General features: G+C 43.3%; 3 protein-coding genes across 4 annotated transcripts; 1 reads left to right on the top strand and 2 right to left on the bottom strand.

Annotated features, from left to right (window-relative positions):
* The first annotated feature begins 5,238 nt into the window (after nt 1-5,238).
* LOC135492780 (dual specificity protein phosphatase 3-like) lies at nt 5,239-7,859 on the top strand. Its single transcript, XM_064779422.1, has 4 exons — nt 5,239-5,389; nt 5,775-5,949; nt 6,496-6,719; nt 7,015-7,859. The coding sequence occupies exons 2-4, from the start codon at nt 5,777-5,779 to the stop codon at nt 7,275-7,277; spliced, it is 660 nt and encodes a 219-aa protein (XP_064635492.1). The 5' UTR covers nt 5,239-5,389; nt 5,775-5,776; the 3' UTR covers nt 7,278-7,859.
* A 33-nt stretch (nt 7,860-7,892) lies between these two features.
* Nucleotides 7,893-16,069, bottom strand: LOC135492779 (monocarboxylate transporter 13-like). The gene is made up of 7 exons (XM_064779421.1): nt 15,474-16,069; nt 13,671-13,973; nt 13,099-13,421; nt 12,590-12,698; nt 9,603-9,722; nt 9,008-9,154; nt 7,893-8,580 (listed from the first exon to the last, which is right to left on the bottom strand). Exons 1-7 carry the CDS (start codon nt 15,640-15,642, stop codon nt 8,333-8,335), a joined length of 1,419 nt encoding a protein of 472 aa, XP_064635491.1. The 5' UTR covers nt 15,643-16,069; the 3' UTR covers nt 7,893-8,332.
* A 1,331-nt stretch (nt 16,070-17,400) lies between these two features.
* On the bottom strand, nt 17,401-26,453 carry LOC135492293 (endothelin-converting enzyme homolog). Of its 2 annotated transcripts, none has more exons than XM_064778663.1 (13): nt 24,218-25,115; nt 21,953-22,156; nt 21,574-21,660; nt 21,199-21,335; nt 20,861-21,083; nt 20,471-20,569; nt 20,107-20,184; nt 19,619-19,901; nt 19,224-19,369; nt 18,846-18,917; nt 18,532-18,627; nt 18,221-18,294; nt 17,401-18,054 (listed from the first exon to the last, which is right to left on the bottom strand). In XM_064778663.1, the coding sequence occupies exons 1-13, from the start codon at nt 24,863-24,865 to the stop codon at nt 17,955-17,957; spliced, it is 2,247 nt and encodes a 748-aa protein (XP_064634733.1). In that variant the 5' UTR covers nt 24,866-25,115; the 3' UTR covers nt 17,401-17,954. The 2 variants fall into 2 exon arrangements, with proteins under 2 accessions (XP_064634733.1, XP_064634732.1); XM_064778662.1 differs by lacking the exon at nt 24,218-25,115 and adding an exon at nt 25,439-26,453 and having other exon boundaries at nt 17,402-18,054.

The raw sequence follows: 26,453 nt of genomic DNA, 5'->3' as shown, positions 1-26,453 counted from the left end.
GTTGCCAATGGGGCTCGAACCTTTGACCTTTCACGATTGGGACGTATCCTGTGTAGGAAGTCTTTTACTCGCCATCTGACACTCAAGTGTACACAATGACGGTTTCATGTTCCAGAGGTGGTAATGCGTGAGCTGTCACCATCTTCAATAATACAAATTGAGGTTATGAAATATGAAGAGGAAAGCAAACTCGGCTCCCCCCGGTTAATGACCATGTCGTGAGGAGTATCTTAATCGTTCGATCACGGTGGTAAATATTACAGATATTAGTGTACAGGGATGAGGCTGCAGTGTGTGTGCTACGTGCTGATCTTGAGGAGGAAAATTTACTCTTTTCATGCTCGTAAACTCTTCTTTAGAACGTATGATGCTGAAAAAGTTTTGCATTCTTGAGAGTTGAATTTCTCCATTTATCTTTCTAAGTGATAAAACAAACCAGCTAGTAGTTGATAAACTCCTTACCCGCATTCGTTGAGAGTCTCAGACCTGCGGCGATTTGAATCAAATCAAGTCATTTCACTGTGATACCTCAGGTACTGTTCATGCAGTCAATGCCGCATGAATGATAACTGTCGTTGACCAAACCACCTAGCACGAGGACTAATTATTGTACATATCATTTCGCCGAAAACGATTTTATAACTTTAAACCACGGACCTATATACAAAATGTCCTTGCTTAAACACTTGGCATTAGCGTTCACAGGACGGTGTAACCAGATCGATAGACTGGTATCTTAGAGAAAATCAAGTAATAATCTGAAATCTCAGATAAAAAAGAAGATAAATCGTCAAAAGAGGATTTTGTGCGCTATTTCGCTACTTTATCCCGCGACTCCAACGCACAAAGCAGCTTACAACCGTCCAGCTCAATAGTATTGATAGCTCTGATGATACTCGCGGAAGAAGGCGTTGGTTAGTAAAAGCTGTTAATGACACTGTCTTGACTGAGCGTTGATAAAAACAGATTGCACTCTTACCATCGACCACCCGAAAAAGGAAGGTAGGTATAGCGCTTGGGGTCTTCTATCAGGTACAGGCATTTAAGAACATTTTTCGCTAAAACTATGAAGCCAAACTCAGTTTAAAGCCAGAGAAAAAAATGGATGCAAAATGGCGTGACCTTTAAAATGAACTTGGTCGTTCAATTCCCCTGGGCCTGAGGAGACACGTCCAGCAGCAGATAAAAGGTTTTATTTCCCTTAAGATCGATCAGAAGCTCAAAGCGGCTTTAAGCTGTGATGTACCGGTATTTTTAGACGATAAGTGCATTAAGGAAACGGCAAGTTGTGAAGTGGATGTTAGATAAAACTGGCGACGTGGGAGTGACGTCATAAGATGCCCTGCTTGATTTTACAGAGCGCAAAAGGCAACTGCCATTTGTAAAAGACTATGACCAATTAGGACTGAATACCTACTCATAAGGAGAAATGATTATGTAGTTTGAGAGGAAGCAGTTCTCTGACCGAATACGATGCTGTGTAGACGAAGAAAATTTCCAGACGGCAGCGGTATCTTCAAGAAATGTTATCATGTTCATATCGTGTCTACTACCACCATACTAAAGCAACCAGCCGCCACAAGTCTACAATACGTGACACATCAATTCCTCAACTGAAAGTTAAATTTCAACATTCGTTTCCTCCACGTCATCCTGTCATTACCCAATGTCAATTTCCCTTGGCGCCGTGCTGGAAATCATTACGAGAAATGGCGACGATTGGAGGTGGTTTCAGTCACATTGCGGTGAAGGCTTCAATGAAATAAAGACAGTTCATTGAGAAGACAATGCCAACACAGTAAAGTCACGTGGAAGAAGTGAGACATCATGTGTGTCCATGAGAAGCCACAGAAATGCCCTTCGCAGCTGGTCACGAGAAAACCTTCCTCAGCCACGAAGACCCTTGGTGGGTAGATGTATGACGGGGCAGGAAACCTTCCTCAGCCACAAAGACCCTTGGTGGGGAAATGCACTCGGTAGAAAAGGAAACTTCCACATGCTCAGTGATCTGTCATCGCAGACTGCAGCCACTAATTACCAACAACGATATCCTTCCTGGCAATAATCTCCATACGAATCTAATTATTCTCTGATCAATGGTTATTGATGGCGATAGACTGATCATCGGTGATCAGTCAAGAGAACGCGGACATAAAAACAGATAATGGGATATCTGGAGAATATCAACCAATTTTGTGGTCGTCTGCTGTTAATTAGCTCTGTTTGGGAGGGGCGGATCAGGAATGGATGGTGTCTGCTGAGGTCTAGACGTCAGCAGTATTCGAGAGCAGGGATGTGGAGCTGCGGCCTGCTGCGCCTGCTTCTTTTTATGTCGTATTAAATTCGTCATCACTGTTGCAGGTCGCACTTCTGACACGACGATGGTATGGATCTTGCGAGGCGAGTTTGTGTTGGAGGGGATCCAGTGGACTCAGCAGCCAGACACGATATCAATAAGGTTTTTTATGTTAGGGTGGAGATTAGGGTGGAGATGTGAGGTGGATTTGGACATGTCTAGGAAATTATACAGTTACATTCAGTTTTGGTGAGATCTTCGTTGCAGTCTGAAATCAGTGTGAACTTGAGTTTGTAAAGTTCGGGTTCAGGGGTTTTTAAGAAAAAAATGATATTGATAATAATGATGATAATAATACTGATAATACTACATGTATTTGTAAATGAATGAATAAAAAAGTAAATGAAGAGAAAACAAATGTTGTGGATACGCGGGGAGTCGAACCCGTGACCATCAGATCGAAAGTGTTAAACCACAGAGTAAACACGTCTATCGTCTGAAGTTTGCTGGTGTCCCTCTGAGCGTAAATCATCGCATAAAACTTCAACGACCATCAGCAAGCGTCGATACATAAAATCATTTGTAGCATGTTCCCGGTATACGGAAGCCACTTGTCGTTCCATTTCGGCTTCTTGGTCATCAGTAAGGTCCATAAGTAACGCTTCTATTATCTGTGACAGGCCATCATCTTGGATGACTTTTTCCATTCGACAAACCACAAACCTGGAGAATATCATAATGGAAATTTCTATCAAGGCAAAGGTCAATGGGACCCATGGGCTCACGGACAGCGGCTCTCATGGTCACAGGCGTCACATCGGAGAAGTCAGCCGAGAAATTGGGATGACAGTGGATCAATTTGGAAGGAAGTGGTGTCAATTGCAGCTCAACTTCGCGTGAGCCTAACATACGAATTCGCCATGACTGAGCTGCACGGGTTGGTCCTGTTTGTTGGGTTGTTAGCTGTCATGGTCAAAAAGCCAACAGTTCGTCATTTCAGTTGGAATCCTTTGAATTAGAGGTCTGGTGGAGGGATATCGAAGGCAACTGCTGTATCATTTGTATAGCAATGACCGGGTAGCCGTCAAACTCGTCAGTCAGAAAATGGGGTGGGGAGGATTTTGATTGTCTCGTATCTGCACTTTCCTGCACGAACGCAATGCTACTGCTGTTAGCCTGATTATATTCCTGCCTCAGACTATTTCCTTGTAGCCCAATCAACCATTCCTCCATCATCCCAAACATATGATCAAGCGGCGGCCATCTTTCGTGACCGATGTTATCAACACGGCGGCCATTGTTGAGAGTGAATCAATATATCGTCTGCTCGCATTAGGATATTGAGGGGATTGTGAATGATATCAATTTAGCTGATTGGTGCATTTGAATATTTTGCTTGGATAATATGATTGGATGCAAACATTATTCATGATAGACACCAATCACTTTCTACTTCGGGGATTTCTGGTGATAAAAGTGTATGTGATGCAACCAGTACGTTTAGGTCATTGTGCGGCCACTTTGGTAGGGTGTGTGGAGCTGTCGAGAGGCAGTTGGTATTGTCAGTGAGTTCTTCATTTAGGTCACTTTAGGTTACCGGTCACGAGGATTTGTGATTTTTATTGGACGTTACAGTGTCCAGAAACACGGTATAATTATATATTTTGACTTAATAGTGCAGGCCTTTCAACAAACATTTTGGGATCAGACATGTGGTTTGATATTTCATATTCTTATAAACTGGCAGGTCAAGATTTACAGCCTCTGGAGGGGCAAACCTAACGTTAAACTGGGATTCGGCTGATGGTTTTATCCCACTTTATTAGAACCAACATCCCGTATCCAGCGCGCGGCGTTACATGGTAGCAGAGCACGCGGCGTATTAAACATGGTAGCAGAGCACGCGGCGTATTAAACATGGTAGCAGAGCAGCGTTACATGGTAGCAGAGCGGCATTACAGTTGGACCAGCGAATATTTGAAGGTGTCCTCACCCAGGGCACGTAGGGGTTTAGACACCTTACTTAGCCAGTTGAGGGGCACCAGTATATGGCCTATCGTTTGTATAATGGGCCTTTATGCAACAGACGCGCATCAGGAGGCTAAATATCGACGACAGAGTATTCTAATCTTAGATTTTTTATCATGAAGGGAAAGGTTGCTTTTTGAAATGACACACACTCAGTACGTCGACATCAATGGACGCTGCAGAAGCTTTCAAGTAATGTTTTCCAGCTTAACACATCAATCAATCAATCTGACTTGTTGCAATGCAGTGATCGTCCGTTTCCTGCTCCAGCCAAGCTGATTCGTACCGGAGGTCATTATCCCAAGATGGACATTCAGGAGGCTCGTGATCTGAATCGGACGCGAACAATTCGGGTGCGAAGATTGGATAATGTGGCAATCATTACATCTAAACTCAAATGAAGACGTCTTCAGGCGACAAAAAGAAGTTTAATTGCATTCTCAGTTTTGACCGCTTGAATATGCATCAAATGAAGACGTCCTCTAGTTATTTTTTTCAATCGCGGGAGAGGATTGCGAATTTCACATCATTCCTACAATGTCCAAGAAAGGCTGCAATATCGTTACACCCAATGTTATCAAAGGAATGGTTCCGCAATGCAACAAGCGCTTATTTCCTATCTGAGACGCACAGATGGCCGAACATTAATCACGCCCTCCCACATGATCTGAATACGAATTGGACCGTTTCAGGGACGTCAGAACGAGATTGGATGGTCTGCTGCTGTCTTGAGTATGGCATGTCCCGACTCCATTCTTTCTCATTGGCCCAGAATAGGCCAACAAATTAGTAGGTTATGGTAATTTGGTCAGGTTCCCAATGCAAGCATGCGCAGCAATACCCCCCCCCCCCCCCACACACACACCTCCTATAACTTCGATAACGGGATAACTGTCTATTTGCTTCTCCCGCCATTTATTTTACTCCTCGCCAGCACACCTAATATAGATCAACAGCCTATCAGTGCAGTATATCAACAATGCGCTGATTTCTGAAACATCTTTCTGGAACGGTTGTGACGATAGCCCGTCAATGTGTGTGATAATTGTTCGACTTGTGTAGCAGGTATGTACCAGGATTCATTATTTGTCGTATTCAATGCTACTCGATAATCGTAAAGGCCTATCTGGAGCCTGTACTTCTGTGGAAATCATGGTCGATTCTATAGTGAAGTGATCGTAATGGCGGGTTGTGGTAACCTGGGATTACCTAGACGCGCGGTTATTTGAATGGGATATCAATTCATCTTAATCAGCTTTTCAGCTTATCAGCTCATTATTTCTTTTTGGTGCAGGGGGATTGGTGCTGGATATACGTAATCAGGCATCTACCAGCATTTGCTGCTTCTATCTTCGCAGTAGGCCTATGCAGTTCCACGTGCTTCGATAGAAAAAGTAGTATATATCTAAGTATTTTTTCACTTTCTTCATTCTGGTTCTGAATGATCAAGCAATGGCTACTAACTGGAGGTCTCATCCGCGATACCAGGGCAAAGACCTTGACGAGTTACCTCAATGCACCGTAGAGGAACTTGAAGAGATCATCACCGGACCGAGCGGAGGATTCACCATGCTTCCAAATGAGGCATATCATGAAGTGTATCCAAGTATATTTCTTGGAGAAGCGTAAGTTTTGGTGAAACTTCACTCAATGGTGATAGATAGCACATGGATCCCGTGATACGGATTTGTTATTATCTCTGTCGGTAATACGTAGTTGATCTACTCGCCCAACAAAACTCCAGCTGAACTGACACCACTTATCCATGATTGCCATAGAGAAATAACAGAGTATGCAATTGTCTTTCATGATTAAAGTATATAAAATTATAGTACTGGTACTCGTGTATATTCACAATGTTCATGTAAGCTTACATCATATTGTGGGAAATTATAGGCCTATGTATAGACCTATAAAGTGTATCCCTTTGTCAATGTAGTTATTGGAGCATACTAGTGTATTTCCTTTTGTATATAGACATGACCCCCTTCACCTACACCATTATAAAGTTGGTATTTATATCCAGCTCAAATCCATATCAGAAAAACAACCCGAACAATGAAAGATTTCTATAAACTGCAAGTTAGCCATCTATAGACAGTCACCCTAACTGACAATTTGTACCAATGATCGTGGTTATCAAGCTCTTTATTTGTTTGATAAATTCACAGATCTGCTGCCAAAAGTCGTCACCTCCTGAAGCGGCTCGGCGTCACCCATGTCTTGAACGCAGCAAAAGGAAAGGGCCAGTTCTGGGTTGACACTGGTAAAGCCTTTTATCGGGAGTTCGGCATGGAGTTCCTGGGGATTGAAGCCACGGACACGCTGAACTTCAAACTGAATGAACATTTTGATGAAGCGGCTGACTTCATAGATAATGCCATCAAGTCGAAAGGTAAGGGCACAACTAGTTGCCTTCCCGTTAGAATTGATTGGTATGATGATGTAGATTCACTATCCCCTACAACTCCGGTATAAGTACTGCAGAGTTAATCCCCTACAGCACTTAAGTCAGTTTTACTATATCATCATTTATAAGTTAACTATTGTTGCCGTTGTAATTTATTCATTAGTCGTTCTATCCGTTTCCCTCATTGATAAGGGAACACTATAGAAAACAGGACGTTCTCCTCCGTGTTCATACTGTTCGTTATAATCCCTGGTGCTAATGACGCCTCAATTCTTTTCAGGCAAAGTCATGGCAAACTGTGTTCAAGGTGTGAGCAGGTCGGCCACGCTGGTGCTGGCCTACCTGATGTTGAAGTGTAAGATGACTGCTCAGGATGCAGTGAGGACTGTCAGGGATCAGCGGGAGATATCACCCAATGCTGGCTTCTTACAGCAGCTCTGTGATCTCAATGAACGTCTCTGGGAGGAAAATCACTTTGAGAAGGAAAGAGGTGCCTGTGATGACAGTGTTGACAAGATTGCTCAAGATGACAAGGGAAAATGAGCTACTGTGCATGATGCTGAGAGGGAAAGCAGGACTGCTTAACGCCATAGAGTTAAAGGAACGACTGAATATGATACAAGGAAAGCAGGACTGCTGAATGTGAGAGAAGGACGTGCTGCAGGCGACTTTAACACGATCAACAGGACAATAAGGCAACAATGTATCCCAGGGAGACCTATAGTTGATATCCAGAACAGCAACCCATCATAGCACTATACACTGGAGTAATTACTGGTTAAAATGATTTATTCATATTTCAACATGAGTGAATGACCGACGCAAAGACCGCCCGTTTTTCTGTACAAGACACAAGCATGGCAACCGGCAGATACATGTCGGATACCCTCATTACTGATAGCTAATCATACCCTGCAGAACGTTAGAGGAGATGTACCTAATTGCTTTTTCCAAATACTATTTGGTGTTTCGTCCTCTTATATTGCTCACAACTTTAATGTTCCTTTCTCGACATAACTTGTCAAAGTAACATACAAATTGAGATCCAGAAGAACACGTATTCAACAGCATATTTCACGATCAAGTAATGTCATTTACATTAAACCAAACCATAGAAAAGTAGTATCACAGAGTTCATATGAAAATATGTCGTACCGGTATACATGTATATCACAAGTACTGTGCAGACGTAACATCAATTTGCTGTGTGGCACACCACTGTGGCACGTTTCTTAAGTATATGGGGTCAAAACGCCCATGGAAGGTTGGGGTGGACCGGATTTGTATCTGAAACGCAAAGCCGCCGCGATGGTATATAATGTGGTGTAGCGCTAATGCTGCCTGCGGCCAGGGATGTTACTTTTTGACACTGAGAGTTGTAGCAGTAGATGGTTACCAACACCAGGTTGCTCGAGGTCGTATATTCCTGATTCTGTCGGGTATTTGCAAGAGTTGCGCTAGGCCACGTGGCTAATTCACCAAAATTAACCCGCTTTGATTGCCCAATCGTTGCTTGCCAGAGATTTCGGTTACTTTTAACTTGCGACAGAGTCCGTAGTTGGCAATAAACTACCATGAGAGGAAGTACAAACGTGATATCAACCCTGATCCTTCCCATCCTCGAAACCTTTATTGTCCACACCGCCCCCAGGCGGCGCTTCGATCGTCAGCTGATCCTTTGGTTTTGACAGTATTTCCTTGTCCTCTTCCTCCTCTCGATTATTCCTGTACGCTCGTATTTTCGACCCTATGAACACAAATCCGACCATGAAAAATGACAAGCCGAATATTATTGCGCATGTGCAGAAAGTCGAGCTATATGATTTGGTCATATCGTACATAAAACCTGAAACAAAAAAGGGTGGACTCAGTTGTGACAATCAAAAGGTTAGATTCAGCGCCATTCTCTCATGTAACTATCTAGCCAGCTGGTTACTGGGCTCGCCAGACAATCAGCCAGTGAACAGCTCGAAAAGCCGACCGACAAAAGTGACCGACAAAAAGAACCCGGACTGCAGTGCAACTGTACGATCACGCAAGAGGGCGACATTTTCGTTGAAACCACTGGGAGGATATTTGATGCGGACGTCCATGGACAACAACGCGAATGCACTCCGATATCATCTCTGATCTTTCCCTTCCTCGAAACATTAATTGTCCAACCGCCCCCAGGCGGCGCTTCGATGGACTAGATGACGAATAAAATCGAACCGCAGCGAACTCCAGCCCAGCGCCCGGGCCAGCATCACAGCTACAGTCCGTAGTATACTGACCTGTCATTGGCAAACCAATGAGCTGTCCCACTCCGATACCAAGCTGCGTAAAACCCCAGACATAGTTCCTATGCTCCCGCTTCTTTACCACAAGGTCAATGATAGGGAATGTCAAGGTCATCAGGAAACCATCCATGGCGCCGTGAACTGAAATAATATCAAGGGAGAAAAAGTCAAGGTCAGGAAGCCGTCCGTTACCTTGTGTGCAGTGGAAATAGGAGACAAAAAATATCAAATTTCATGTCTATTGAGCAGCATATGCTTCTCAAAATATTTTCCTATAATACACATTCTAACAACCCAGGGTAAACAATGAAGTTAGAGATCTAGAGAACTTTTAAACAGGTGTTAAATCTCATAAGTTAATACATTCAAAATGTTGATTTTTCTCTCTGCACCATTTGAATATTGATTCTTTGCCTCTTGCTTATTGCATGAATTTGAATCTGTGTTATTCATTGTATAGCCTGTCTCAATTCATTTGAATTCGCTCCCATTGTAGATCGATTGGTCCAGGAATGGATGGTGATGTTTGAAGTTGCCTTGAACCGTGTTTATCCAAACCTAAACATGTACTGACTATTGTTACACTTACCCATACAATATATGACAACTTCGAAATATCGATCAGCAAGAATCAGTACTCCATTAGCTACAGCTAGTGTCCCACAGCCGACCAGGTAGAAATAAAATAGATGTTTTGATAGAAGAGTACCTGGAAAAAAGAGACGAAATATAGTCGTTATTGGTATTGTAAGGGACAGTTAATGTCAAAATGGGCTGGAAAATACGTGTGATATATGAAAAACATCGAAGTATTGTGGGAACATTTCAATTGGGTGTTAGTTATATTACATGAAAGAAAGGTCCATTGAGCTTCTTCTTTGCTATTTGGATGATCAGTTTGAATCGGCCAAGGTAACTTCATCACGACCACATGAGTGTATGGACTTGCTCATGCTCATGTACTAGAATGTCTCTAGTATACACAATAAACATATGATAGATAAATGCACAGCTGACGGTATAAGGTTAGATATCAGGACTAGGCCTATATCTGTTATATAATAATCAAGGTTGTTTATGAAACTAGGCCTATGGACTGTGACCGTGATACCGTCAGGTGTTCGCAATGTGATTTGATATCGACAGTTTTGGAATTAGCTGCCGTCGGGGGAACGCCTCGTCGGAAAGGCTCCAGCTGAACCACTACAAATTATGTATCAACCGGGGACTTCCTTCTGCAAATAAACCTGTTACATCTCTATTCTTCGTTGCACTCGTCGTACAGCTCCACGAATTGCTCCCCAGTCATCTTCTATCGGTGACTGGTGAGAGCAAGAACCCCTACGGGCGGGGCGGACTCTACTCCCGTACATGGCACCCGCTAAGTGGGCTTGGTGAAGATATCTTACTGTGGAGGACAATGTTAAACTCAATTTCAACATGACACTCGTGGATCAGTATTTAAGAAATCTTGGACTGTGCGCCGATGATGCAACATGGAATTTAAACGTTTTTGCAGACGGATGCAAATTAACTCTCGAATGGCGGCGAAACGATTATTTTGGGACCATACGGGAAATGACACCACAAGTTTGTCGAAAATCACCAGGGAAAAGAAAAAGGGACAAAGCCCGTATGCTGGATTTCATTCAGCGGAAGAAGTTACGGATGGTGTTAAACAACGGTGAGCGAACTCAATGTCAGACCACTACTGTCGGACCATTAAATCCAAACGCACCATCGTTTGAGCCTAATAATGAAGAGGAAAGCCCTCGTCGATTTCCGAAAGACAACACAGTCTTTTCTCAACAATACACGATATTTCGAGAAGGAACAGATCTTTCGGACCGGTGTTCAGACATAGAACCTACTCTTGGTATAGGACATAACCACGACAGCAACAAGAAGGGTAAAAGTGATCAAGATCAGATATTTGTAGCACCTATTATAACATGTGATGAACTTTCAGGTGGTGATTCTTTGGCTACTGAAGTCAAAATTGGACCAGAAGAGTTTGCGGATCAGGAATTAATAACGGACTGTCTGATTGATGTTCCAGAATATTATAGTTGTATTACAAATATCATGTACCCTAACATTGAAGAAATCGCTACGGAAGAACCGAGTGGGAATAATCAAACACAGTTACACTATACGTCACAGCAAGCTGCTTTAGGCACGGAACCGACGTCCACGTCCGAGGGATACAGGGGGCTACCGTGCTATGTGAAAGATCAACTGAATATTCTAATCGCTACAAGATCAGATTCTCATAGAGACTTGCCCTTTGCAGAACTAAGTATGAGCGGAACTGCTTCAGTAGACGACTGCGTATGGGAGTATGTGAGATCAAGTATGGGCAGGAACTCATTGTCGGTAGTTAACAAACTGTCCGTTTATTTGCTTGTCATAGGTGGTCGTCTTAATCCGTTTCAAGAGTACTTTATTCCGAACCACAACATAGAACTGGGCGCAATTGCTATCCCAAAGTTTGATTCGTCATCGACATTATACTTTTTATTCAAGTGGAACGGAAAGCCATAACTTCATTACATGTACAAATTAAACTTTTTTTTCTCTACTTATATATCGGATTTAGACAATGCAGATTATCAGGACAATATCTACATATCGGATTATGACTATCGTTTCGAGATATCTATAATATGTTATTATTGTTTAATCGTCCAACCGGTAATTTAATCCAGCTGTTGTAATTAATGAATTGGTGGAGTAGTTCCTTATGTGACCTTGAGGACAAGGTCGATCGACTCAGTACCTTTGTCGATCTTCGTTAGAGGGGGGCATGTACTAGAATGTCTCTAGTATACACAATAAACATATGATAGATAAATGCACAGCTGACGGTATAAGGTTAGATATCAGGACTAGGCCTATATCTGTAATATAATAATCAAGGTTGTTTATGAAACTAGGCCTATGGACTGTGACCGTGATACCGTCAGGTGTTCGCAATGTGATTTGATATCGACAGTTTTGGAATTAGCTGCCGTCGGGGGAACGCCTCGTCGGAAAGGCTCCAGCTGAACCTTCTGCAAATAAACCTGATACATCTCTATTCTTCGTTGCACTCGTCGTACAGCTCAACGAATTGCTCCCCAGTCATCTTCTATCGGTGACTGGTGAGAGCAAGAACCCCTACGGGCGGGGCGGACTCTACTCCCCGTACACTCATTATGATCGAGTGGGTGTATTTGTCTTCCAACTTATCCCTGTTTAGGCCTCTGAATCAATGATGCTGATGATCGATCAGTGACAGCTGTTCAGGACAAGTGGTCACACTTTGTTTCTATAAAATCTGCTTTCATTTTATTGGCCTGACTGCTCTATTTGTCTCGTTTTTTATAAGTGCAACTGGTGTGATGGATTATCAAGTCATTGACTGCTTTCAAGAAGCCTTTGGACTGGAGCTAGGGATCCAATTGTTTGTCCCTAGACATGTCTGATGAATGATAATGAACACTTTGGAAACTGGGTCTGCTGTAGTTAACGTTTCCAGTCGTTCACCTCTCTAATGCCTTCAATGGGGAATGATAAATATGTAGCCCATCTAACCTAATAACGAAACTGTAAGTGTTGATATCGTTTCTGCTATCCCCTCGTATCCTATTGCTTGGGCGGCTAACTCTTCCGAAACATTGAGACTTGCGGACATATAGTTTATCTGAAACGCGGAAAACAAGGTTACCCAAGAATTGGCTGCTTTGATTCAAATTTATTTGCAGACACTCGTATTCGATAGAAAAGAGTCAAGGTTTAGATTCAGTGGCTGCAGTTAGCATTAGCTAACAGCTAATTTCCAGTACTTTTTAAAGGACACTGATATATACTCAGAACGTCGACCATGAAACGTGGTTTCCAGACGGGCCGACTTTTATTTTTTGCTCTTGGTGGAGATATAAACGAATCTGATATTGGTCGTGGGGGCGTGTAGATCTGGTCTCGTTCAAGGTTGGACTGTGTAGGGTGTCTGTACTCATGTGGATTCTCGATGATGCAGCTGGCAAGGAGTGTTTTCAAGGAATCGAACTGTTCTAAGATTCATTGCGTTGAACTATACTTACAAAATGTATTTTTGGTATAAAAATCCCGTACGATATAAACATGATGGTCAACACCCACATTATCGACAGCGTATTGAAACTCTCGCGGAAGTGTCTTGAAATGAAGGGTTTTGGCTCCGTCGGTTCTCCCTCTTCTCCGTCCATCTCCTCGTACTCCTCCTGCCTCTTTATTACGATAGTTGGTCGCTTCATGACTGTCACGGGCAGTAGACCCAGCAGCAGGATTGCCACGGCGAAGGTCCGCAGGGAGTAGCGCCAACCGTCCGTACCTACGCCCTCTCGGTTGTCGAGGTAGGAGGCGAGTGGATTCATGATGAAGACACCTAGGATCGGAGACAGAGCTATGACTACTTATAGCGCTAAGAATAACTGTTTCATGCTAGGAATTCTAAAACACCTTGGTTACAGTTATTTGCATGGAAAGTCCGTTCATTGATTGTTCTCTGCGCCACACCTTAGAGTCATGAGTAATGAGAAAGGAGCGCTTCATAATCCGTTTGGCGGGCTGGCGACTTTAACAGCCACATGGTGACCCATGAGCCATTACCAAGATAAAGCCGGGCTATACTCACCAACTGGTGCCCCCAAGGTAACAATACTGGTAGCTAGCACATGTCTCGGATGATCCTCGGGGAAATGCCAATCAAGTACAGCGAATGGGACGTACATCACCAGGCTTGAACCTATCCCGAACAGGAGGCAATACGACCCAAACATGATGTAGATATTACTAACGAAGGACGTGGCTACCAGGCTTCCAGCGGAGAGGATGACACCGATAATGAAGGGTCCTCGGTCGCCAAAGCGTGTCTGGATGCGGAGGACTACCAGACAGATTATGAGGTTGATGGCGTACGGCAAGGCGGCGATCCATCCTGAGGGTGAAGGAAAATGAATAAGCGATGATATTAGAGTCGTGCAAAACGACACAAAATGAATGGTTGACCAAAAGTAAATGACAGGCAAGGGTGGATGTTGGATGGTCAATTACCTCGTTAACTTATGATTCTTTTGAATAGATTATGAGCTTTGTGCAGGGCACATGAACCAACACATTTGTCATTCACTTTTCAGTATTTGCATCGACATGAAATTATATTTATGTCATCTTAACACGCAAGATTACAACCATATAGATCTTTCAAGTTGTAAACACGAAACCATCTGTTTCAACAAAATATGTCATTTATCATCAATTTTAATCATGCAATCACTGTGAAACCATTCGCACCAACGCCCTGTCTATATGCCTCGTTGCTATGAGCTGAGAATGGCTGGAAATGGCTGTTCACACACTTGTGTCGGGTCGCCAGACCAAAATATAATTGATCATGAAAAAAGTGTCATCCTCTTTACTTTCCTGTCGTTAATGATGCCGATCACCATTCAGTTCCTTTGCGCCAACGCTTTAAACGAATGACCCTGCTGTATTGGCCAATACGAAGCCTTCATATCTGCCCCACCGGTGCAGTCTTTAGAACTGAACCAATCACAAATATGGAAATTGGTCAGTGTGTAAACCTGAGGTAGTCATTTCAGCTTTTCGAAAGGACTGTTCAAAATCCTAACACACGCGTCTACCAAAAGCCTATTACATGGTATATACATGTACATCGCATAGATCCTGATGGAATTCTCTTATTCTCACGGTTCCTTTGATAGACATTGCTAGGGAGCCTGCTTCGTCATCTGCATATAAATGATCCGCTTTGTTTGAACCAGATGTGGCGTTTCTGTTTGCGTTCCCTACTTGAAGATGTCAATAATATACCAGCAGGTAATGCACTGCTGCAATGTACGCGGTGGTTACACACAATCTGAGTGAGTTCATGTTTAATATATACATGCGGGGAATAGCAGATATGTCTGCTAACTATTCTGAAGAGCCCACCTAACCCAGTAAGGCTGGGACGCATATCAAAGTATTGCTCGTGGTTGCGGATGGTGGTTGTGCTATTGGAGGTCTTCGCATCAACAGGCAAGAACGTACTACAGCCGCAATGAATATTGAATAATCTATGTGAAAGTGAGTAAAAAATGGTGAATAAAACACTTGTTATCTAAAATCTTCCCGTTAGCAAAAATAAAGTATCTGTCCTAATTGAACATTTATCTGTTGTGTGTTAAAAAGTAAAGCCGCACATTGGATGTGCCCCGTCATGCCCCGTGTGATGAACTCACGACCTTGACGCGCTGACATCTGTTTCGGCCTATACTAGTCGACAACTCGGCCAAAGTCGGCATGAAAAAACCCAAAGACGGGGCATTTGCGCTTCCAGCTTCCGTCGTAGTTACTTTTAAAGCGGTTTAAAAAAAGGGAGTTGGAAAAAGTTCGAACTGATTAGAACTCCAGGTTTTGCTATACACGTACTTACCTAATAGCTGAAGGCAGTCTCCTGGGCAGTAATACTTGTCAAAGGTCTTCACGAAAACTCCGAAACTTTGCATAAATCCAGCGACTGGAATGTTAACTAGGGTCGCTAAGACCACCACGGCGTATCCCTTGAAGTTCACATCAGCCATATAGTCACGAAACCATCCCATGATTATCTTTTCACAGGTTCACAAATGTGTTCCTGCTTTAAAATATTGCCGACGGGTTCCAATGGTGTCTCCTTCACACAATGTTTCCAATTAGAAAATCCAAACTCTCATGTCGTCATGAAGTGTTGCGAATCCATTAAGCGTTGTACACAAATGATCCTCCAGTTTCCACGTCGGTCATCTCTTCTTCAGCATATTGAAACAGGTTGTTTTCAGCTGTTTAAATATCTAGTTTGATTCACATCTACATGTATCAGCGAATGAAATCCTGAACTACACTCTCATTAGCATATTGGATATGGCAGTGAATTACGGGAGTATCAATTTGCAAAAAACCGCCAAATGTGCGGCAATCCAAGGGAATGACATGTAATAAAAGTACACAATGGGTGACACGTGTTTCCACTTCTGTAACATTTTGTATCAGGTGTTGTTATCTGAACTGACATCATATCCAATAATTGATAAATCACAAACAAGCAATACTCCTTATTCCGATGTATGCAATGACCATTGATAATACGGCATGAAGTTAACATGACATGGTAAGGACAAGTCTTCAAATGACTTCATCTGATTCGATTTTGTGCTCTACAGTCTGTTTGGCCCAGGAGTAAACACTCTATCTCAGAGTGTGCCGCAAGAGCAAACAAAGTGATGAGAGAATATCGAATTGGGAACCCACAGTTTCCACTCTGCAGCTAGCTCTGTGCATATTCTATGCTTTGTTTACGAAATGTATCCAATCATGTTTGCATGACAACTCCAACGAGCATGTACACTAATGAACGCCCTTCAAGTGTAATAGAGAATGTAGAATTTCATACGCAGTCATTGTATCAATGTGACATTTTTATTTTGTCTGTAAAATGTTTCTGCTAGGACGTTGCAATACCGTATGGAAATGTTTGAAACAACGAAAAGATTTGGAAATCTGTTTTCATTACAAACACGGTGCCCGCGATAGAAGGGCGATATATCGAATTGTCACCCCGAAAACTGTAGTCGATCTAGGCGGCTCTCGGCTTGTCAGTGTTTCATGTTGGGATGTCGTGGCCAAAGTTTGGTCAATATGTTTTTCAGGCACCATGTAAAGCAAGCTGTTGAAATGAATCACATTTCGTGTGACATAAGCAGCAGCCATAAGCCCTCCTGTCGCCAATTATTTCATTATCTGAAAGTTTGCCAGAATATTCTGTATCAAATGTATATCTATAATTCGGTGTCGGTCTTTTTCAATCAAAGACCACAGCTGTCGAAGAGTTACATCGATTGAAATTTAACACAGCGCTTTCGCGTGAATCGACCAAATACTTTACTGCATTGAATTTAAATTTAGTCCAATTGTACTGGATGCAAGTATCATATTTACAATGAAACTGCAAACACTTTAAAGTGGGAGATTCTCATATATCAAAATGAAAATGTTGTCCACAACCGGATTCGAATTCGCGACCTTTGGATCGAAAATTGTATTCTGCCATTTCTGACGAGCGCTCTACCAACTACTCTAAAGTTTCTAAGACTTCTGACGTCATGTATTTGTCGAAATCTGATTGACTGAAAGTCCCTGTACAAATGTACACTGTAGTGCCCCAAAGGTTCAGGAAAAAAATCGCCTCCGGGATACCCAATGTATCATCTGTTAGGAAATAGGATAAATCATGTAGAGTGTCGTATAATGGATAACCAAGCGAAGGATTCCTCATGTAATCAGCCCGAATGGTTGGTGAACAAGCAAATTAACACATGTAAACATAAAAATATCAATAAAGCATGTTTTATTTGCGCCGATATGTTAACGCCATTGCACCTAGTAGCCTTATAGGGGACACGGCGAATTGGAAATATCTGATAAAAAACCAATCGCTAAGAAATAACCGCTACAACACATACATGTAATTGACGGAACTGTAGGAACCCCACATTAGGTACTCGTATCTACTCTGTAGTACATCGCATTAGACGTAACGCTTTTAGCAAAATCAATATCATTTGTACATTTCATATATTATTGGCCACATAATTCACTGAGAAATACTAGTCTTTGTTACATTTGACCAAGAACTATTGCATGATGTTTTAGTCACGAAACAGACCGTGCCTCAGACACAAACATTTGCATAACTAATTTGTATAACGTTTCTATTATTTCATGTATTTACAATAATTATGTCACTGCTTCGCATCCAATGCCACTTTCCACAAAAGTCCTTTCGTTATTTCAGGTCCTCGCATCATTTTCTAAAACTACCACTTTTCAAAGTCATCTCATTCTCAAACAAATCCGTTCTCTACATCTCCTCTCAATTCTAAAACAAATTACACTTCTTCTTTGCGTTCATCTTTGAGTTTGCCGGACATTTGAAAGCTTTCTGGAACTCATCAAGTTGGGCCAGCGCACCATTCGTTCTGAAAATGAGGACAGTTGACATTACAGTTGAGTCCGCAAAATGTCATTGTTCGAATACATCAACCACTACTGCCGTAAGGGTCTCGAGAAGGTGTTGGCAAAACGCCTTTCCCATGCACCATCAGTCATGAGGCACCAAACCAAAATTCTATACTAGTATCTTACCTTATATCTTCTGGGACTCTCCCTCGGACGGCGTAATAGTAAGAATAGTAATCTCTTCTCACAAAACAGTTGGTCTGGAATATTAAGATACAGAGTAAAGTGCCATAAGTCGACCAGGAGTCAAAAAGTCAGTAAGGTATATGGGCGCTGCGGTAAAATGAAAAGGTACAGGCAAATCTGATGTTATTGAACAAAAAGTGTCAGAACTGGGATTCGGACCTACGCCCACATTCGTGGACTAGAATACTCCCAGCATTTTAGAGCAAGGCTTACTGCCCGGCGACCCTGACATGACTGTGATGCTGGCTCACCTGTGCATATGAAACGAAGAAGGCTTGATCTTTGGTGAGATGCAAGTCGGCAGGGAGCTTCTCTTCTCCATTTGTTTCTTCCCAGCTTTTGTAGGCCTGTGGTTGGAAAGACAATGCATCAATTACTGATTGGCAAAAAGCATTGGTATGATAGCGCAAAGACCAACAGTAACAAGGCTAAACACTCTGAAAGCAAATAGCCCTCTTTGACCTCCTTGCAGCAAACCATTTACGTTGGTAGTGTTTCATGATATCTTGTCAGACATCTCAGTTGCACTTGCGGCTGCATACATGTCTTTCAGTTGCATACGTACGTAATAGGCTTGGCGTATTCCCCCACTTTCGGCGACACCAAATCTAGCATACCTCGCACCGTTGATCAAGATCTGAAGAAGAAAAAAAGAAGTTTCTTCTGCCAACTTCGGTATCAAATAAGTTCATACTGTCATCCTGTTCGTTCGTTCACCAGATCAGGAATTAGGGAACGGCTTTGCCAAATGTGAGTTCAACGGATTTAGATGTTACGAGGACTATCAACCATTTGAAGTCTCCAACTACCTCCCTTGCTACCGACAATGGCTGCGATGGCTACAATGAGTACAATGGCAGATCACAACTGGCACGGTTCTAGAAGGTCGGCTTCCCCATTGACCCTTTTCTAATAGTAGCAGTCATCATTACCCATTCCCTACCGAATACTTCCTCCCAAGGATAAGATAAGGCCCGGCTGTCTTGTTGTGGTAGAAGTCCGTGACACACTTGCGTGCAGTCAGGTAGTTTTGGTTGGTTGCATTCGTCCACCAGTCGAAGATGGTGCCATCCTTCTTGTAGTAACCACCTGAGGGCGAGAGAATATTATGAAGTCATTTGCACCCATAGTGATTCTCGTAGTACCCGGAACCAACGTTATACACACACACTAAAACCCAGTTTGCGAAGACAAATTCCTTGAAGCCACTGTTATGACTTCATGGTCGTTCAACCTGCATATAAGCTCATCATGCTTGGTCCAAGTATATAAAAAATCGCTTCCATCTTGCCAGACGCAAATGTAGAACATTGTCATCATCATCAAAACCTTACTTACCAACTTCGTCAACGGCATTTATCAATTCATGCGCCAGGATACTTCCCATGGAACCAAAGTTCATATACATGGGTAACTTCTTATCAAACAGGGGGAACTGGAGCATCCCTGCTGGTACCATGAGTTCGTTCCATGGGTTGTAAAGCTGGGCAGCGATGTCGTATGTAGCCATCCTCCATTCATCTCGGTTCTCACCCTGCATGAGGCGGCGGTTCCAGTAGGATTTCTCAAATTTGGCGATGTTGAGGATATTTTGGAAATAGGTCTTGCGGTCGATTACGAGCTGGGGAGATAAAACCTTTTGATCAGATTCCTTTGTTTGTGGTTATTCTTAACAGTGTTTTGCTTTGGTGGACCCTCTTACCATTTGTTGTTCACGGTCCCTTTGACAAACACAGTCACGTATCATCTTATTGAAGTTGCCACCAAGTGCCAAAGAGAATTGCTGAAATGGAAATCCCGCTCTTGGTTACACGGTGGTTACTTACATCTCTGTAGATGTCGTCCAGTTGAGCGTCATCCATCATGAAATCTGGATAGCCAAGTTTGTCCACAACCGAGGAGAGCTGGAAGAACGAAGATAGGGTGTTGGGGTGATCATCACAACTTTAGAATGGTAATAGGAACTAGAGTTGGGAGAACTGGGCAGTGTCGAGAAACCTTCAACAGAAGTAAGCGTCACGTCAGGGACTGGAGTCTTGGTAATGCACGGTAGCAATACTGTGGGTGAGGGAATGGATACTTCGTACAAATGTACGGTAGCAATATGATAGATTTTAGAACAGGTCTTCTCCTTAATTCGTGGACACCATGAATTTGGCTTGATTTTCAGATAAACTAGGGAAGCTCTACCTTGTCCTTCGCGACCTTTCTTGTGGCATCATCCATCCAGGTCACCTGCTGCAGTCTGCTGCTAAGAGCGGTCTTGAGATATCCTACCATCTCATGGACCTAAAATGAGTGGAATCTTTCTTCAGTTCAACATCTCTCTTTTCATCTAACTTCAGTGTCATCGCCAACATGATGGATCAGTGCATTGTTGTGCAGATTTGTTGTGGTATATTCAGTAAGCCCGAGGTCCAGGTTCAGGTGGTTCGGAGTTTATATTTCGGCATGATATGACTCTTACTTTTGGACACAGTCACCGGGGTTCCGACCTCGCTTTACAAGTGACGCTATTCCTCATTTCAACCAATGCGTCCTCTTATGATTCTCGAGCGAACTCATTACTCATTCTCTCACCTTGGGTTTACTCTCGTCAGCAAAGTGATCCCTTACAAACATGGCGCTTAGTGCGTCCTTCATTTTATCCGAGACGAGATAGAAACAGAACCGCCATGTGCCAAGGAACTCAGCCCTTCCCGAGACCGCCACGTAGAACTCCCTATTGGCGTGCACGTACTCCCACGAGAGGTCCTGGGCGTAGGTTTGGGCTAGCCGCCATACCAAATAGTTGTTGAGGATTCTGAAATACGCAACACGACACTCACCAAATGGTTAGCCACGACGTTTCTTTGAGAGCCTGGGGGTCAGGTTGTCAAACCCACTAACAAAGGGGACTTTCCTTTCCTGACACCTACCTATCTTTATTGGCTCCAAGCGTCTGCACGTAATCAGAGACTAAGTAGACGAACTCCTTTTCCAGCAAGACAATCTTGGTGTTGGAGTTAACGCCAGCCTGTGCGAACATGTAGGTGAAGAAGTTAACCCAGTCAACCTGCGGGGTGGAAAGAACGTCCTGAGTTATACGATACGAAGGTATTTGTTTTTCGTGTTTGGTACGCCACGAGAAACGAGCTAGAGCAAATCCGTTATTCAATGTACGCGAATGTTCGTCTAGCTCTTTGTGAAATCTGCCTATCGGATATTTTGTAATATTCTCCTGGACTTCTTGAGCTGAACGATTGGTAGGGACGAACTTCCCGGACAGTTTGATATAGCAACCATGCACTTACCGCTCCGGCCTTCTTATTGAGGTCGCTCAGTGAGACTCTGTTATCCCGGTCGTGGGGGTTGTCCGAGGGTTGCGTGTTCGCTGTAATCTGAAGAGGAGAGGAGAGTGGTTCAAGTTTGAAGTTTCAGGGCATTCGATGTTCTTGGCTGAGAGTGACTTCTGCTCTCACTGGATATGTTAGTATGCAACGACGACGGTCTCGACTGCCCGTGTTACGACTACCGCCCGTGCTGCGACAGGCGACAAGGCAACCGCTTCTATACTGATACTGCCAACACTACTTTGAGTTAATTGAGCATGCCACGAATATGATAACCAGTGCACACACTGGATATCACCACCAACTGAAAATCAGTGGAAAAGATCATAACATAACTTACATTGGCTAATCCCTTCTCAAATTCGAAGACGTCTTTGACAAATGTCTCGATCCTCTGCTTGGTAGCGTCATTCAGGGTCATGTTGTTGTCCCGGACCAGAAGCTGGGCGACTGTCCTCATGTAGGCCTTGTAGGCATCACGGACGTTTTGGGACTCGTTACGTAAGTAGTAGCCATAGTACATGCCAAGACCAGATAGGTCCACCTGGAAGAATACGAAAATACTAGATAATGAGCACTTCTTGTGCTAGTTTCAAAGCTATGTCTACTTATTCTTTATCTCTAGTCTCATTCCTGAAAAACAACTGTCAAATCTAACCACAGTTTCCTACAAACGAATCGTTCATAGAACTGATCCCGCGGCAAACTAAAGAAAACTCCATTTAGTGTCTTTGTTTTGATTTAGGTTCAACTATCTTTACATTGTGATAGCCTAGCGTCTTAGAGAAGTTCCAAAATATTATCTGTCTAAATAACATAATCACTGTACGTATTACTTTTCCCTTTATTGGGAAAGCTGATAAAGATATGTAACGAGGTAGCGATATTAAACTTTGACCTGTCGCAGTCACTAATCCAGTTAAGAATGACCAAGGAATGGTGTTTATGACAACATGTAGTATGGAGAGCATTCTAAAACGTCCCCCTTTTGACAAATACCAACTAACCTCAATGATACGTTTTTTCGGCGCTTCTGGATCAGGTGCCACGAAAAACGTGAACAATGCATTTGTCCAGTAGTCAACATGGGTCATTCGCAATCCACTGTTGAAATCAAAGCCTGGCAATGCAGGGTTGAACACATACCAGCCGCCAAAGGCATTCTTGAAAATATCAATCAACGGGTATCCAGCATTTTTCGTGACTTCGTATCCCTCCATGCAACTGGTGAAGAAGTTTTTCAATTTTCTCTCAGTCGAGTCTACCGTGTTCCTGATAACAGGTTCTTCAATTAGCCGCCGGAGTTTCTGCTCGTTTTGTTCGGAGGCGTGGCTGTAGACAGTCCGGTCTGATTCGCTTGGTGAGATTTGGTGATGGCCGGCCCAGCCACCGCAGGCGTACTCGTAAAAGTCATCACATGGATCAAGAGTCTGGTTCGCGCTCTCCGCGAGGTGTCCCGCTGATAACAAACACCTAGGAGTATTGCAGAATTTTCCCAAGATTTGGTCTTCGGATGGTTTCATACCGAGCATGACACCAACGATAATCAAAGCAATAAGTAGAATAGCGGTTAAAATGGCCAGCACTATTTCCCTTGGTGTCACGTCGAAGGGGGCCGTACCGCCTCCACCTGATGGCTTGTGGTCGGGCACTATTTGATCTGTATCCTGGATGTTATACTTTGAGTCAGCCATTTTGAATATGGGAGGGCCTCTGAATATGAGTTTGCCTCAAAGCACAGTGTTACTATATCCTCCTTCAAAGTATCCGAATTAGTTGATCAACATGACCATGTCATACACCTCTCATAGACGTTGTACAAGTATTTATGACACGAACGTGTCATAACACACCGGGTGTCAAGAAAGATAACTCGCTGGTTAAGTAATAATTTATTTGATATTGAAGTAATAGCGGGGTGTGTAAAGGGATTTTAAGTACGTTGTTGGTATCTAGTGATATCTCCATTTACCTTTGACTTGCGGACTGATAATGCCACATGGCGGGCTCGATGTATTTCAATCTGAATGGCTATGGTATTATATCGCGGTTGGTGGACGTCCCAAGTGAAAGATCCGCCCAAATTTCTACGACCATCTTTTAGAGAACAAGACTACAGAACTAAGGAAATGGTTATATTGAAACTGACAAAACTTGTGTTATTTGTTTTTCTTAACCTGCGCAAAAGTCATTTGGGGCCCCGCGAGCTTGTGTTGTCGATATCGAGTTATCAGCACGAGGCCGGGTATCAAATACTTGCCGTTTCAAAGAGACTTCAAATTATCATGTAGTGATAAGACAAGTAATGCGTTCATACAAAAGCATGGAAACTGTAATAATACGTTTTCATTTGACTATACTTTTGTGTTTTGTTTTGGTAGGCGAGGAGGGGGCATTTAGTACGAATCGAGTTACAACATATTGGTCAGTTACTTTACCTCGGTCTGTGTACACTGGTGAAGGTTGTTGGCCAAGATGGCGAGTGAGTATCGAGATCTTGCCTATCCCTATCATGAATTCATAGTCCAGGTCTTGTCCCGAAACCCTGAGAAGCAAAGACGATTGATACCAAACCACCTGGTGTGAATATTTTCACCGAACCTACCTTGATGATTCTCTTAGTCTTGTTGTCAAGATCTTGTCCCACTCTTACATCAAACACCGCCTTGGTCCAGAAGTCTACATGAGCCACCTTGAGCGCCTTGGTCAAATCCCATCTTGCACTCGAGAACGTTCCAAACACGGTCCAGCCAATTTTACTCAAAACCTTCGTCACAAATGGTGCGCCTTTTCTCTTTATTCTCTCGTAATCATTAACGCAAGAGCTGAAGAGGTCTTTTAGCTTCTTCTCCGATGATAGGCCATGTTTTGGTGGCTTCATGAGGATCCTATACAGGCGATACCGGTTGTATCTCGAGACTTTGCCCTTCACAGTCTCTGTCACGCTTCTTCCCTCAATCGGGTTCCTCTCGATCCAGCGGTCACATGCAAAACTGTAAAAATCATCGCAAGGCTCTGTGGTCCAGTTGATGTTCTTGTAGAGATATGCGCCCGCTTCTACGCAGCCTACAGTGTGACATCCATTGTTCATATAAGACTTGTTGGAGGAGACGAACAGGATACACATCGACACACACACTAAGAACACCAGGAAGAGTACGATTGCTAGCACTATTTCCCGTTTCGTGAATTTGAACTCGAAGAATGTTATATCACCTTTTGGGGTGCTGCCGAATACTTTGTACTTTTCCATGGTTCTCGGCAATTCACACTGATATTGATGCACAAATGCCTCTCGTCAGGAAATTTCGGAGTTGTCAACGGAGCATGATCCTTCCTTCCACAAAGAACACACGCGAAGTCATAAGACAGTGTCCAGAGAAGTCCAGAAGTCTAGAGAAACTGGATTGTTGGTGAATGGTATCCGTCTTCATGCGCTTTAACCACAACTGATTTTATGGACTGCAGGTTTGTTTGCTCACACGCCCCTTCCTCATCATTATTCATCCGCATGTTTCTCTAGACCTAAAGCAAGTATCTCTTGGGACATTTGGCCTCGTTACATCTCTAATAAGTTTGGACAAGGGTTGGTGACTTGACAAGGAATGCTTCAAAAGCTCTTGAAAATCCTAAAAGCCATTGGGCTTCTTCGCAGGCCCTCATGATGCTTTTTGACCTCAACATATAATATAACAAGGACACAAACAGCCGAAGGAAAGAGAAAATATTATGGTTGTGGTCTGGGCACATAAAATTTGGGGAAAGATCAAGGTCATTTTCAATATGGAGGTTCCGATTTTGATTCGAGAACGGTACGCTGACTTACCTCAACTATTCCCTGTCTGGGGCTGTGTGGATCAGGATTGACGGAAAATGTAAACAGGGCATTGGTCCAGAAATCAACATGAACAAGTCTCAAAGCAGAATCGAAGTTCCAATTCGACTGCAAATTTCCAAAGACGTTCCAGCCTCCAAGTGTATTCAGGACTTTCTTGATAAAAGGCACACCTCCGTTTCGGAATTTCTCATACTTGTCTATGCAAGAAGCGAAGAAGTTTTTAAGTTTCACTTCGGCGCTGGATGTTTCATGTTTGGGGGATGCGTAGAGAATCCAGTATAGTTTATCAATGTTCTTATACCAGATATTGTGATAGACTGACCGCGTGTCGTCGTCTGGTTCTAACTTGTTGTTCTGCAGCCACCCGCCACATGAGTACGTGTAGAAGTCCTCACAAGGGTTAGCAGAGAAGTTGATGTTTCTGTACAGTAGGGCCCCGGCTTCCACACAGCCTACTGAGTCACAGCCAGTATCCTCAGGCTTCAGGGCCTCGGTTGCCAAGAGTATGGTCAGCGAGAGGCACAGGAGACCAACCACAGATAGGGCGAGGGCAAGGGCGATCTCTCGCTTTCGGAAGGTGAAGTCTAGGAATTTGATTTCTCCAGATGGCGTGTTGTCAAAGATCTTGTATTTGTCCTCGGACGGCATGACGATAAAAGTTTGAATACTAATCAAAACTTCTGGTGATGTGGTAGTTCCTGATCAGTTCCTAGTCATATTAGTGCAGGCCGAAATGCTGATCACAACACATCGATGAGATCGAACCTGCCGTCTACGTAGGGTTTCTATCCTCGTCAAAGATGGGCGGATTAATGAAGAAAAGCCTCCCCTTGCGATGGATCCTGTTGTACAACAACTTCGATTCAGCAAGCGGCACCTGGGAAAACAAGCCACATAGCTTTGAATGTGCCCTTTTTTGTCCCGAACTACAGAATCTGAGCAGCTACCGTAAGAAACTCCCCCTGACTACCTTGCACCCGTTTGCCGACGACCACACTCAAGG

This window comes from Lineus longissimus, chromosome 8 (assembly GCF_910592395.1).
Source record: "Lineus longissimus chromosome 8, tnLinLong1.2, whole genome shotgun sequence".
In the NCBI taxonomy this organism is placed as follows: domain Eukaryota; kingdom Metazoa; phylum Nemertea; class Pilidiophora; order Heteronemertea; family Lineidae; genus Lineus; species Lineus longissimus.
This window is presented reverse-complemented; position numbering and strand designations above follow the sequence as displayed.